At 27.4% G+C, this 15,653-nt stretch overlaps 2 protein-coding genes across 8 annotated transcripts in view; one reads left to right on the top strand and one right to left on the bottom strand.

Annotated features, from left to right (window-relative positions):
• LOC145749724 (dedicator of cytokinesis protein 9-like) overlaps nucleotides 1-15,653 on the bottom strand; it is a 64,837-nt gene that overhangs the window by 2,348 nt on the left and 46,836 nt on the right. For 5 of the 7 annotated variants that reach the window (XM_082565566.1, XM_082565565.1, XM_082565564.1 and 2 more), the window contains 10 exons: nucleotides 12,579-12,794; nucleotides 11,530-11,587; nucleotides 10,057-10,176; nucleotides 9,406-9,515; nucleotides 9,141-9,263; nucleotides 8,815-8,970; nucleotides 8,364-8,468; nucleotides 6,529-6,739; nucleotides 5,921-6,111; nucleotides 5,167-5,267 (listed from right to left, as the gene is read on the bottom strand). In XM_082565566.1, coding sequence (XP_082421692.1) covers nucleotides 5,167-5,267; nucleotides 5,921-6,111; nucleotides 6,529-6,739; nucleotides 8,364-8,468; nucleotides 8,815-8,970; nucleotides 9,141-9,263; nucleotides 9,406-9,515; nucleotides 10,057-10,176; nucleotides 11,530-11,587; nucleotides 12,579-12,794 — 1,391 coding nt within the window. The remainder of the gene's footprint in view (nucleotides 1-5,166; nucleotides 5,268-5,920; nucleotides 6,112-6,528; nucleotides 6,740-8,363; nucleotides 8,469-8,814; nucleotides 8,971-9,140; nucleotides 9,264-9,405; nucleotides 9,516-10,056; nucleotides 10,177-11,529; nucleotides 11,588-12,578; nucleotides 12,795-15,653) is intronic. The other 2 variants (XM_082565568.1, XM_082565569.1) reach the window with 1 other exon arrangement.
• LOC145749726 (uncharacterized) lies at nucleotides 1,196-3,979 on the top strand. The gene is made up of 3 exons (XM_082565571.1): nucleotides 1,196-1,410; nucleotides 1,817-2,040; nucleotides 2,408-3,979. Exons 1-3 carry the CDS (start codon nucleotides 1,266-1,268, stop codon nucleotides 2,603-2,605), a joined length of 567 nt encoding a protein of 188 aa, XP_082421697.1. The 5' UTR covers nucleotides 1,196-1,265; the 3' UTR covers nucleotides 2,606-3,979.

The following is a 15,653-nucleotide window of genomic DNA, read 5'->3' on the forward strand; positions in this document are numbered from 1 at the left end:
CTAAGGTTTTATAAAAAAAACGCAAAAAATGCAAATTAAGCATAAAATGCAAGTTAACATCACTTTAAAACGTTGAACCAAATATGCCTTAGGCCTCGCAATCAACAAACCTAAAACAAGACCAAATGCGAAATACGATGGCGATAAGAAAACCCTCAGTTTACATGTTTGTAGAATAAAGTGGACTTAGCTTATGCAACGTTAAACGATGACGTCACACTGACGATTTTTAAAATTTTATTTTATCTAGATATTATTTAAATATTTTGGCATAAATTTTGAAAAATTTTGACCGACTCGCCAAACTTTAAATATTGCACATTATTTTTAGATTGAATTAAATGGGCTTTCTGTTTTAAAAATATTCAATTTTACCATAACGGTTCTGTAAGACAAGTTTTTGCAGCCAAAAATTGCTTTTAAGTAATTTAAGTTTTGGAATTTTAAAGTTGAATACATCACATAGTTAAGCCTTGATTCTGGCTCCGCAATTGTAAACTTATACGCTCTTAAAGTTAAATGCTTATCTGGTATCGTGAGAATATTGTCACAATAAACTTTACAGCAACAAACCCAACGATAATAACAGGTTTAAGTGGTTTCATGCCAAAGAATTCGTTGTTCATCAATGCAAGAATCAAAATCAGATTGAAAAATGATATTAAAGCCAAAATATTAAAATACAACGTTTAGGTCATAAGTGTATAAGCCGCAGGGTGTTCGCATAAACACTACAAATATTGTTTTTCATATCTCGGTTCCCGTTCGGCCCGTTCATGGTTCACAAATAAGATTTTTTTTGTATTTTTCCACAACTTTCCAAATAATATCAAAATTTTTAGAAATGCTAAAAAAATTTACTTTTTTCCTTCTTATAAACACAAAAAGTATTTCATTTTTTATAGTTCATTAAAAATTGCATTTTAATAATAAATATTAAATAGCCTACTCTATTTGTTATTAACCAAGTCATCGTAAAATTAATTTTAAAACTGGATAAAAAAAATAAAAAATAGGTGAAAAAACCGTTGAAACAAATTTTTATAAGAAAAAAACAAAAACAATATTATTTTTTCCAACAAAACAAAAATTTATTTTAAAATATCATCGATAGCACATTTTAAAATATCATCGATAGCTTGCAGGCATTTAAAGAAACTTCGCAAACGAAGTAAACTGCCTCCATGTAGATATAAAAGCTCTCACATACCAATACACCAGCGCACTACAAATTTAATTCCGCTAAGTATCAAAAAAGTTTAAAAATGGTGAAGTTCGTATTAATGTTGGTGCTGTGTTTTGTTGTATGTTGTGCACAGGAGCAATGTGAAAACGAGAAAACTAAGTTAAACGCCGTGGTCGGAGCTGTTAATCTTTTATTGGAAGGATCAAAATTAACAACATTTACAGGTAAATAGTTTAAATTTTAACTGTTTTGTTGTAAAAATAGATTTGTATTCATCTATTTAAAAAAACATATAAAAAATAATTTTAAGTGGATAGTGTCTGTAAAACTTGGTAAACATTTTTACTTAAAGATAGCATTACAAAAAAATTTTAATAAATAAATTGCCTTTTTTAGCAAAAACTAAAAATTTCAAGAAAAATTTAATCATATTAAAAAAAAAATGTTTTGTATGTCGAATAATATTAAAAAAAATGGTAAAATTTTTAGTTTAAGTTAATATTAAAACCTTTGTTAAAAAGTTTTCCAAAACAAGTTATAAATAAAAATTATTTCTGCAAAAAATAAAGCCACAAACCAAAAAATGACATATCCCTTCAAACAAAAAAATGACCAAAAAATCTATTCTAGAATGTCCCGGAACATATTTCGCGGGAAAATGTTACTTTCTATTGGACGGACGATATAACGCAAAAGATGCCAGACAACAATGTATTGCCAACCAAGCGACTTTAGCCTATCCTAACAACCTTCAAGAATATGGGACCCTGGTTAATATTGTGAGGACATTAACTCCTGTTTTTTTAAACAATGTGCAGGCTAGAACTCATATTTTTGTCGGAGCAACCTACGTGGTTAGATTCCATTTTGTATTTTCATTTTTTTAACTTTTAATTTTTTTTTTAATCATTAATTTTTATTTTTAATTTTAATGTAGAAAATTTTTATTTTTAATGTAGAAAAAAACTCTCACACTTTAATATTAACTTATTAATTTTATAAAAAAAAAATCATTTAAAAAAATTTGAAATGTTAAACCAACCACCAACCAACAAAAAAATGTTTAAATCATTTACCTTATCATGTTTTTAATTATTAAACAGTTTTGAAAAAAAAATAAACTTTAATTTTTTTTCGGATAAACAACATTTTCAATGAATGTCGCACAATAAACTTTCTAATAACATTAACACTAACATTTTATTTTTTATTTTAATTTAGAACGGGCAAGTTATATTAGAAAACGGCGATCCGGCAGCATTTTGGGATTTTTATCAAACTAGCGCATGGCCCAGTCTAGATCCGGTCAATATCTACATGGCAATCGAAGTTCACAGAGTCTTAACAAATCTTTATAACCAGGGAATGTTCAATGAAAATGGTTTAAGCAATTTCTTTGTTATTTGCCAAAGATCGTAAATTTAAAGTGCAAAATTTCGAAGCTTAAGTATAAGATTCTTATTTTGCTAATTGGTGTCCATTTTGTAAAATTTATTTGTAAATATGCGTCTAAAGTTCATGTATATTTAATTGGTGATGTGTATACAGCTAAAGTATGTCTAATTGCGTAGTTGTTTTTTATTCTTAAAACACATCAATGTTTATTGTAATTTTTACACAACTTAAGCAATTGTATTTTCCAGCTTTCAAATTCTTGCTACGTTTTATAACCAAGTTTTAAAACCAAAATTTTAAATTCTATATTTTGTATATAGCTTCTTAAAAAGTTAAGATTAAAAATGCGTTTATATATATATATATATATATATTAGGGATGGGCCAAAATTAAAATTACTCGGATTCGTCGAATCCGAGTAATTAAAAATAAGATTCGATCGAGTCCGAGTACTCGGCTATGACGTCATCGATGTAAATGCCAATAACGTAAGCCGAAGTAAACTGCGCAATTCAAGTATAAAGAGCTATTTTACTAATCATTTTTATTACAACTCAACACGAAATCAAATTATTTGCAATTAATTTAATTAATAGAAAGGAATTAATTTAATAGCAATAACCAACTTTTTCCAAATTTACGTGTAAAAATGTTAACATTTCCACATGCTTCGACTTCAAACGATTTCGCAATTGCGAAACTACAACACCAGACGAACTAAATAGGCGCTCAGATGACACACTTGTTGGAGGGCAAGAAAAAAACGAAATGGCTAAATTAAACAACGCAGGGCGCTCATTGTGATGCTTCGCCCAAAATTCCAATGGACATTTGGTAGGATTTAATACGCGGAGATGCCATATATTGAGCAACGTGACTTTTTATGCGCTGCTCGTATGATGTATCTATCATTGCTTGTGATTGTGACAACTGTTCATCTTCACACGTACAGTCAAAGACGATGCTATCAATATTTTCATCGCAAGATGATGATGGCTCGCTTGAATCATCGATGCCGTCACTAGTAGTATGATGTTTAATGGCGGCCTGTTCAATCAGGTTTTTTATACGCAGTATTTCTTTATCATCTGCACACCACGATGTTTTTATTCGTGGATCTAATACTGAAGCCATCGCACAAGTGTCGTAAATAATGTCGTTGTAAAAATATGCTTCACGGGGTTGCTTTTGGCCTTGTGAGGCATCTCGTTTGCTAATTGGTATTCTTTGTTATACCGAGGTTGAATCTCAATGTTATACCGAGGTTGAATCTCATTCATTAATCGCTGAAATCCTTTGTTTTCTAAGATAGAAAGTGGTAAAAAATCGATGGCGATCATCTCACAAATACGTTTGGTAATGGCTTGCGTCAGTGGATGGTTGGGCAAAAAACTTTGCTTTTTGGTTAAAACATCATCGATTGTAAGCTGAGATTTTCTTTTTTTTGCAAATATTTCCGTACTGGTCGATGCCTGTTCTTGTTCGCTAGTCCTGTTTTTTACATCAATATTATGGCGCGATAAAAGATGTTTTATTAACTAACTTGTTGTAAAATTAGCATTGCTTTTACCGCGGCTAATATGGGAATTGCACAAACTGCAAATAGCCTTACAATTATCTTTTAAACAAATATCGAAATAATTCCATACGTATGATGTTTTTGATGTCATTTTTAAATGAATATAAAAGCAGCACACTGTTACTCCTGTATTATAAGCTTCGCATTGTTGCGCAATTATTGCACAATTACGATAAACGTTGCTACGGCAACAAAAGCAGACATGTCCAGACAAGTTTAATATCTCAAAAAAAAATGAAATACCGTCTCTCTTATAATTGTTACAATTGATTAAAAACACATGCGTGAGATTCGGCAGCCGAGTCCAAAAAAAATATTCGACCAGCCCGAATCCTAAAAAACTCAATACTCGGGTCGAGTACTCGGACTCGGATTCGACTCGGCCCATCCCTAATATATATTATCTGTACAAATTAGCAAGTCCCTCTTTTTTGTTGATTTTTTGAATAAAAATTAACATATTTCTGCAGCGATAATAAGGGATTGTGTTAACACGAGATGTTACTGCCCTCCATACTGTACAGTTATCAATGTTGGTGTTTTCGTGTTATTGTGTTGTTGTCCAATAAAAAAATCATGATGTAGCAAAGTTATGTTTTTATCAGGCTTGTTAAATCCAGAATTTATGAAAGAATAAAACAGAATAGACTGTTAGTAAAAATAGACTAAATATTATTTAAAATTTAAAATTAGGTTTTATAAAAATTTAGAATCAAATAAACAAATAAAATTAATTTGATTAAATTTAACTTAAAATTATTTTTTAAATAAAACTTGAACATTAAAAACAGCAAAAAGCAGCCATTTTACTTCAGCCTTCATTTAAATTTTTAAAACACGACGAACAAGCGCATTAGATATGTTGTTAAATACATACAAACCACAACTTAAATGACCAACATTCTAACTGTATTTTGTTAAGCAAAATAAAAAAAAATATATTTAAAAAAAATATTCCAAAAAAAATTTACATAAAAAAATGTGATTTAAAAAGTTTTAACTTACCTATATACTTGTCTAAGTAGTTCGGTTGTATTTGCAGCGTGATTGTTGATTTTTGTTTTATCAAGAAAAGTTCTTGCATATGCAAGTGGGCCTGCATTAACCTAAATATATTTAAACCTTGTTACACTACAATTATAATTATGACGTCATAGTAGAAACTGGTATTATATCTTACTGTGTTATGTGAAACTCTAAAAATAAAAAATGTTTAAAAAATTAAATAAAATATATGCGTAAAATAATTTGCAATAATTAAACTTTAATAAAAAAACGCTTTTAATAATTTTCAAAAAATATTTCAATAACTAAAAAAAAAATTAAAACTTGTTTAACATTTAATAAAAAAAAAAAAATTTACACAAATAAAAAATTTCTAGTGTAACTATAAGATTTAGTAATAAATTAAATCTATTTTACCATTTTTACAAGAAAAACAATTTACCGTTAACACAAAATTTAATTACTAATTATTTATGAAATTGCTAATTGTTAAGAAAATTTAAAAGCTTTTTGTTAATTCAGTTTTATACAAAAATTTATTTTACAATAATATAAAAAAAATACAAAATGGTGACGGTACTAAAATAAAGCGCGCTATTTATATATAAGTTATATTTTAAAAGCTTATTTTACAACAACTTTTAAAATAAATAACAGTCAAACAAAAAAAATATCCCTTTTTCTCTTTAAGAAACAATCGCTACGAAATTAAAAATTATTTTAATTTTAAAAATAAAAAAAATAAAAAATTTACCTGAACACTGACAGAGCCTTGGAGGCGGAGTTGTAACTTCTTAAGATCCACCCTTTCTGCCTGAACAAGTTGTTCCAGTTCATTGCACTTTTGTGTCATCTCATCAAGGGCGACTTCGATTGGCTTAAGTTCGAAACTTCGAGTATTTCGAACCAGAATTCGCTTCTTGATGTAAGGAAAACTATGCTCAGCTAAAACAACATTTAATTTTAAATTTTTTTTTTCATTAATATAAATATAATAAATTAAAACCTAAAGTAACTTTTGAAAACTAATATGTATTTAATTTGGTATGTCTTCATAAGTTACAAATTTTTAATATTAAAATATCTACATTACTGTTTAAATATTATGTAATTTTTTTTTTGTAATTTTTTTGTAAATATTATGTAATTTTTTGTTGTAATTTTTCAAGTTATTTATTTAAAGAAAATTAAGTAATTTTTTTTGAAGTCATTTATTTATGTTTGATAATTTTTCATTACTAATTGTTCTTAAAAATATTATATAAATATTTTAAAAATATTTAAAAAAATAAAATATTTTACAAATAATAAAAAAAATTTCGAATATTTTTTTTTAAAAATACTTCAAAAAAATAATTTTACTTGTTAAAATTGTTTTTCTTCTCCATTGTTCCTCGATATCCCCCCTAGCTTTTCCACCTAGGGTAAACGGGGTTTCGAAAACAAAGGTTCGAACATTCTGTTGTTGTTCAAAATAAGTTTTTCGTTGAATTCTTTCTTGTTCATCAAAGTAGGGAAGAACGTAAGTGACTTGAATGTAAGCAAACTTGGAATCTAATTGGCTGCATACAACCTAAGTAAAATATTTTCTTAGAAATAACAAAACATAAATAAAAAAACATTTAAACTATCACCAAACTAACTTGGCAAGCAAAATTTAAGGAGCCATTTTTTTAGATTTTTAAAAATAAACTACTGCTCAGAACATTTGAACTATACTTATAAAACTGTGCTTATAAAGCTAAAAGCCATTTTATTAAACCTTGTTTAAAAAAAATTTAAATTAAAACCATCTGAACTATAACCTATATAAGTTATGGGGGCCATTTTTTATATTATTTTTGAAAAAAAAAAAAAAATAATAATATTTTGCTAAACTATAACTAACATAACTAACTACAATCCATTTTTAATTCTTTTTCAATGAACCTGAATTATTTTCCAAATAAATAATGATGCAAATTATTTTGAAACTATTAAAATAATGTTCCTATTTAAATTATAAATTATCCAAATAAATAATGATGCAATTGTCTTTTACTTCTACTAAAATATTTATACAATATTACAGTTTTTTTCTTAAAATATTTGTAAAACTGAATTATTATTTTAACCTGAATAAAAATGAGAGATTTTTAAATATCATTTCTCAATACTAACATATTTTTTTAAGGGTAAATATGTTAGACCTGACAACTATATAACTATATACTAGTTTCTAAATATTTAATGTTAATAAACAAAATTATACAGAATTTTTATTAACTTTTAACAAGCCTATCTTAAAAGGCTACATTTAAGCCATGGTTGTAACAACTATTATTTCTTGAGTAATTCGCGCGCACACCACAAACGGCAGTTCTGACTATTTTAAACTTTTCATAAACATCTCCTTTTTTATCTAAATACTATCTCTCTAAACTTGATTAATAAACTTGTACTTTTAACCTACTAACAATGTGCTAAAGTTGCAAACCTATACATTTTCTTAAAAACAAGTAACTGTGGTTGGCTTAATAATAATAATAAATAACTTAAACATTGTCAATAGCAAAGTGTTTTAAAATAAAAATTCTGAACCATAAAAACTAACATTAAAAAATCTAATAAAAGCGCAGACCAAGCTAAAAGTCATTCTTGAAACCTAGTTCTAAAACAAACTAGAGTTTAAAACTTCTGAACTGTAACCCACATAATAGTACAAACGTAAAATTCTCATTCAATTGGTTTGAAATAATACTACACGAACTATCACCTACTTAATTGCGTCGCCCAAAGCGTTTCTACAATTGTTTTTTTAAAATAAACGTTGTAAGAAAATTTACTACGAAAAATACGACAAAAAATATTGATCTTTGTTAAGAGCCCTCGTGTGAAAGAAAAATTCAATTATAAATATTTGTAAATACCTACGTGTAAATTGAAAGTATTTCGAAACCTTTCTATAAAAATCTTAATGTTAATTAGTTCAACAACTGTTGTATTAAAATTATTTTTAAAAAATTAGACCGAACAGATAAGCAATTATAAATAATAAAGTAAATTATTTTTATTAGCGAGATTTATTTTATTTATTTTTCTCAATCCGAGTCGTAAAAAAATAAATAATAAAAGTAAATATATGGAGAAATTAAGCTTAATTTATAAATAAAATAAATATGTAATTACCAACTTTTATTTTTTATTAAAACATTTACCTTTCCAGATTCTTGAATAAGTTTCACGTTTTCGTGCCCGAATTTTTTGCCGTACATATGCTGAAGTCTTTGAGATATTTCCGATAATTGGGTTAATTTGGGTTCCTAAAAAATATTTGATTTCTGTAAATTTCAAAACTATTTAAAAATTGTTTATCTTTAATAAAAAATACATAAACACATTTAGTTGTATATATATTCAAGCACGCGCTATGCTAAACGGATTTATCGAAACAAATACGTGGCTCGCGCACCTCAAACGGGAGTTTTTTATTGCGAAGGCTTATAAATAAAGACATATTTAATTGCCACTTAAAATCAATGAATTTAAATGTAAATAAAAACTTTAGTAAATCATATATTCTATAGCTTTAGTTAATTGTGAATTGTTAAGATTTAGTAAATCTCAAACACATATTTAACTTAAACACGTAAAAATTTAAAAAAACACCTTATAAATATATTCTTGTGTATGCTCATCTTCAAAGTAGGTTTGTCCGTACAAAGCAACTCTGAAGTAAGTCCCCAGTAACCTTTTTCCATTCCTGTTTACCTCGTTTACCTTAAGATATCCATCTTTCAATGTACCGTATATAGTGACCAAGGTCTGTTGAGTAAAGAATTTTAGAAAATTTAAAACTTTTAAATAGTTATTCAAGTAAAAAAATAATGCCTTTTAGTTTAAATCAATTAACATCAAAAACCTTTTTTTAAAAAATTTAAAAAAAAATTAGCAAACGAAAATAAAATGATTATGACATATTTATATTTAATGACCTCATAATCCCTTCGTTTTTCGTAGTAAGGAATAATTAAGTTGTAAATTGGAGCCATCAGTTCATATCTCTCTGCTTTTAATAAAGCATCCACACAGGTTAACAACATCTTGGTCAACACATCCTTAATAAATAGAGAAAAAACATTAAAATCTATGCGTTTATACTTTGTAATAATAAAATTAAATATTTAAAGAATAAACTAACATTTAATTTCAATGTAGACAAAGTTAAAAGTTTCAAATTTAATTAAATAAAATTCAAACCTCGTTATATTGGACATCTTGCATTCCTATATCTTCTTTTAAAGCTGATTCCTCCTTCTCAACATTTGGTGAAACGGCCCTGAAAGCTGAACATCCCTTCGATATCACACCTAAAAGAATTAGGGAGTGTTCAGTATATTTAAATAAAGGAGGATGTTTGATATTTATTGTCAAGATTTAAAAAATTAATATAATTTAAGTGATCATGAATTCAGCAAATTTTTAAAAAAGCAAAATGTTTAAAAATTAAATAAATTTGAAAACCAATTTATCACCTAATTAATAATTAATATTAAAGTAATTTTAAAATTATTAATTTAATAATAAAACCAAAGCAATCTTCAAGCCAATCAATGTATCTTAATCGTGTCATATTTTAAAATAACGCATGCTTAATATTGTGATTAACTTTTTGTAATGATTTTTTATTTTTATTTTTTTTTTAATAAAAATCACCTTTTAATAATGAAAAAAAGTGGTTGGTGTCACAATTTCGCAAACTTTTAACAATTAATTAGAACCAAAAATAAATCATTTTAAAAATCATAAAAAAATTCAGAAATTGTGATCAGAATAATGGTGAATTTTTGATTGTGGCCCCCATGCTACATACAGCCCTCAAATAAGCCATGCGTTATAACATGCACTTACTATCCGAGTCAGGTATACTAGAGGTAACTTGTTCGTTCGTACGAACCCCGAAAATTTTTTCCACAAATGCGCTTGACAAACCAGAATATAAAGAAGTTTGTTCTTCAGGTTCGGTTTTTCCTGATATATATATATTTGTTTGTTTTAAAGGTAATGAAATTTATCGTTTTCATTTTTAGCCTTTTATCACTAGAATAAATGAATTTTTGTAATAGGTAATAGTATGTTTTGTATAAATTGATGCTAATGTATGGGTTAAGGGAAAAAGTTTAATATTTTGGTGAAGGTGTGCTGTTGTGACCTGTTATGTCCAGTATATCACATAACTGTAAACGCATTTTTTTAAAGTCTAGTTAGCTCAACAGCAGCATCTTGCGGCAACAAAAATCCCAACAAAATGCGATTTAACAATGCTAAATATTTTTTTTATCGTGTGCAACCATTGAGTTAAGGGCACAAAAAATGTTAAGCTTTACATTTATTTTTAAGGTTTAAATAGGTTTGTAAAACTTTAAATGAACGACTTCCCGCTGACTTCTTATATTATAATGCGCGACGGGTGACGATTTTAATATTATATGACGTCAAATATGGTTCTATGACGTTTAAATGGTACTTGAAAGTAAATGTGCGTTATACGATTTGGTGTGAAGAGGCGGTTTTTATAAAATCTGTTTTGAAGTTATTTAAAACAAGATATAATGATAAAATATTTTGTATTTTATAGCAGCACTACTATGTGTATAGAAAATAGGTTTGTGCATAATCAAATAGCAGAATAGTGTTATTAAGTAAAACAATTTGTTGGTGCATTCTATTATATGCTTGCAGTGCTTTTAAAATGCTAAGTTGCATTTTTAAAAACTATAGTAAACAATTAGTTTTATTATTTGACGCTTTGACGGAAAATTTTTTTTAACTTGATAGTCAGTGGGCTATTTATTATCTACACAGTCTGACAGTCCATACAGTCTGACAGTCCATATAGTCTGACAGTATGTACAGTCTGACAGTATATATATTCCGACAGTCTATACAGTCTGACAGCCTATACAGTCTGACAGTCTGACAGTCTATACAGTCTGACAGTCTATACAGTCTGACAGTCTATACAGTCTGACAGTCTATACAGTCTGACAGTCTATACAGTCTGACAGTCTGACAGTCTATACCTTCTGACAGTCTATACAGTCTGGCAGTCCATACAGTCTGACATTCTATATATTCTGACATTTTAAACAGCCTGACAGTATATACAGTTTGACAGTCTATATAGTTTGACAGTCTATATATACAGTCTGATGTCTATACAGTTTGTTTATTAGCTATTCCAAACTTTCAATTTGTGTTCAAAGTATAAAAAATCAGTTAAACTTGGGATATATTATCCAGTTTAAAGCTTTACAACGTCCATATACAAACGTAGGTACATGGTGTTCATGCATAATAATAATAATTAATTGTTTAACTTACGTTTTCGTTTAAGATATTCGGCCACTAGTGCAGCTATATGTACATAACACATCGCAGCCTAAAAGATAAATAATAGATAGTTATTGTTTAGTTAATATAAACAATTATAAAATATATTAAATTACTGGTATCAATGTATATTAACTAAAATGAAATTAAACTTTATTTTTTTAACTAGTTTTATACTATTTGAATGTTAAGCAATGGGACAAAAAATCAGCAATTCGATAATTAATTTTAAAATAGTATTTAAAAATATATAATATTGTGTTAATTATAGCGGTAAAGAATTATTTAGTGCCCAAAGGAAGTTATCTTTTTTTTAATTGACAATTTTAAACATTTTTATATTTACTTTACAATTGACTGTTTTATTATTTGATTTATTACACCAAATATTTAAGGTTTATCTAAATATAAATAACTTAAATATTGGGGTATTATATAATCCTTATAAATATATATATTTATTTTTGTAATTGTAACAATGACCAAATTATTGACGTATTACTTCTAGTTCTAATTTCTTACAACAGTTATTGACGTTTACTAATTACATTTTAAATTTAATTATACGGTACGAAATATTACAAAAATTTATTTTGCAATTCGTTTAAAATATTGTTTAAGATATCATTAAAAGATTTTTGTGTTTTGGCGAAAGAAATTATTATTGGCAAACTTTTAACTCTGAAAATATGATTTTTCGACACGATCAGGATTTTCCCGCGGTAATTTGTATTTTTAATGATGCGATTACGTCATTTGGAAACAGTATTAATTTAGTAATATATAAGTTCTAAGAAAATATAATTGTCGTAAATTTCGCACTGTCAGGACGTCATAAATTATATTTTAAAATCTCTATAAAAATAAAAGTTTCTTGAAAATATGACCAAGCATTTACCAGAATACTTAAACAATGATAAAAAAAAATTAATTAAAAAATCCATTTAAAATTTCATAAAAGTTGGCGTGCTTTCTATTAACAAACAAACAAAAATCTTAAAACTGATGGGGTGCTTTTTATCCAATAAATAAATACAAACCTCGGAGTAGTTGGCGTGCCTCTCGTGCACGCGGGCCATCGACTCCAACCAAGTCTTGCGTAACTCTGGGGTGGCAGCGTACGATTTAGCAAGGGAACTTTGTAGGTCGACCAGTTTCTCTGGGTCGTCTTTGTGCTCCTTCATCGCTGCTGTTGCCATTAAAACTGTGCGAATTTTCTTGGTTAGATCCTTTACCTCCTCGGGAAAAGTGTAGCGCTGTAAAAAAAACACAAAATTTAATTTACTTTATGTTTAACCTTTTTTTTAATTTCTTATTCTTGATGCGGAAAGGTCGACTTCACGACCTTAACATAAAGCAACACCAGGTACCCCGACCCAATCTTAAGTTGTCTTTGGCAGTTTGGGATTTTATAGGTTATAATTGACCAATAACTAAGGATTGGCTCAGCAAGAGTTTATACCGTTAATAGCGTCTTACTCAAAAGCGCTGAATATTTTATGCCTTACCAAATATATACTGTAGCGCTCTTTAAACATATATTCATAAAAACAAAAATTAATCTAAGTAAAAATGTCATTTAAGCTTTAGGTATTAGAATTTACATCTTAACTTTTTTTAACCAGAAAAATAAGCTTTTCATGGTCGAAACCATATATTTCAAGCTTTGTATAAGTATTTGTATATATAATTATTGAATATGTATAAGTTAGATATACACAATCCACCAAATGTAGATAAAAATAACTTTATACAATAACAAAGCAATTGAAAACTTTAATTTAAAGCTGATTGACGATAAATATTAAAGACGAATCGAAGGTTGAAAGTATAATTCTGACAAATATAAGTGTTAGTTTGAATTTGTTTTTCCGCGAAATAAAATTTGCTGAAGCAAGCACAAATTAAAAGCTTAAGATTTGTAAACACACTCATTAGATATCTTATGGTACTAGTGTACAGAACTTATACTTATGCAAACGATAGATAGAGTTGATTCATGGCAGCTATCAGAATTAGAATAATATGTGTATGAAGCATTATTATTAATTTATAGACTATTATAAAATGCTACATTATAATAATTTTTATGTCAAATTAATGATGACGGTTATATATTATAAGATATACAAAACACATAAATTTTATTTATACCTTTAAAAATTGAGCCTTTAATCTTGATATAAACGTTATTAGTATGTTAGGTGTAAGAAATGTGTTTTAAATAGGGGTGGATATTAACATACGCCATTTAAAATACATGCTAGAACAAGAAAATGTACTTAATTTGATGCCATACTTTGACTTAAACTTAAATATAGCATCACACGTACGGTAGTGAACAACATTATAACGTCAAGTGAAATTATGAGATTATTATCGGGTATGACAATTTAATTACCAGCAAGAAAAATAATATTTAGATAAAGTTACAAAATTTAAAACTAATTCCTTCAGCGTAAGGGGTTTAAATGGAATTAGAATTAAGTGGTTACCTTTTAAAATGCAAAATTTTGACACTAAATTCAGATTTAAATTAGATATAGAATTTTCAGATACTTTAAGTATAGAGATACTAAGACATAAACGCAATTTTTAGTAAACAATTTGTTATATTGAAGGTATTAAATTTTGCTTAATACACAGAAATGGTGGGAAAATTTGCAAATTGTTGTTAAATGTGTGAAATCTGTCAATTTAAAACATAAAATCATGAAAAATTTAAAGAACTCGTTTCCTTAATATCCAACAAATTGTCATGTTTTTAAAACGAATTGAAAATTTTCGCTGAAATTAAAAAACGCATGATGTTCATTTCTCCTTACACGATTAAAGCTAAAAACTTTCTCTTCAAAAAAAATCTGTTTTTTAATCTATTAGTGCAAAGATGTGCTGTAGTCAATCATAATACGAGGTTTAAAGTGTAATTACTCTTAGGTGGTCAAAATATGGGCAAATTAGAAAGAAAGAACGCCGAAAAAACTTGAAATTGACGACATAACTCACTTTAACGTTCTCGTAATTCAAAATACTTGAGTAATATGCGGTTAAACCAGTTCGGGACTCTTTAACCACGAAGGTCATAAACATACGTTTAAGTTAACTGTAAAATATACGGACTGGGTATTGAAAGGGTTAATTGCCATAGGTACAGCAGAAGTAAGTGCTTTGCAAAGGCGAGGCTACGAAATAGTCGAATGATCATAGGAATTAGATTGGGCATTATAAACACAGGTGAAGTACGTAAAAACTTAAAAAAATCAAAAGTTTAAGACCCAGCTTAGATATACTTAAAAGTTTAAAAGTATTAAAATTTTAATCAAAACAGTAAGGCAGTAAATTTAAGTTAATTAGGTAATATATTACGTATTAACCTATTGTTGACGTAACAATGTTTAAAATATTTTAAATTGACATTTCCTAGTTGGGAAAATGCAAATTCACAAATTTAATTAAATTACAAATTCAGATATTTTTAGTTTCAAAATTCTAATAAGATGATTTTAAAAGGCTAAAACTCTAATTAAAAAGGAATTACTTTTACGTAAATAACAAATAGGTAAAAATTTAAAATGTAGAGGTGGTTATAAATTTATTAAATATCATAAAGTTTTATTTTTTTGCAAGTTTTTAACAAAAATCGTTATAGATCGATAACTGTCAGATAATTCTAAATTTTACCATTCTCCCAACCTTACCAACAAATTAAAGTGTTATTGCGCGTTCGTACACCTAATATTCATCCGCCCTCTTAATTTCCCCAATTACTTTAATACACAAGCATCAAATTTCAAGACAAATCACGTGATAATGTCACGTGACCACCTAACAAACGATGTAACTTGACCCCAAATGTAGCGAGGATAAGAGACGACAAAGGCATATGTGTATAACACGTACTTATAACACGTTTTCAGACTTGTATATACCAACAAAACCTTGTAAAATAGACAAAGAAAATATATAGATACGTCACTCAAATTGAGAAGTAACAAATATTCACTTCAAGCTTAAAAAGGAGTTTGTTAAAGTTACAGTTTTGAAGTTTGGTTAAAAGATGAACTAAAAATTAACCAAATTTGGTAAGTCTGGTTTAAAAAGTCTGATAATTAATT

Source organism: Corella eumyota, chromosome 4 (assembly GCF_963082875.1).
Source record: "Corella eumyota chromosome 4, kaCorEumy4.1, whole genome shotgun sequence".
Lineage (NCBI taxonomy): Eukaryota > Metazoa > Chordata > Ascidiacea > Phlebobranchia > Corellidae > Corella > Corella eumyota.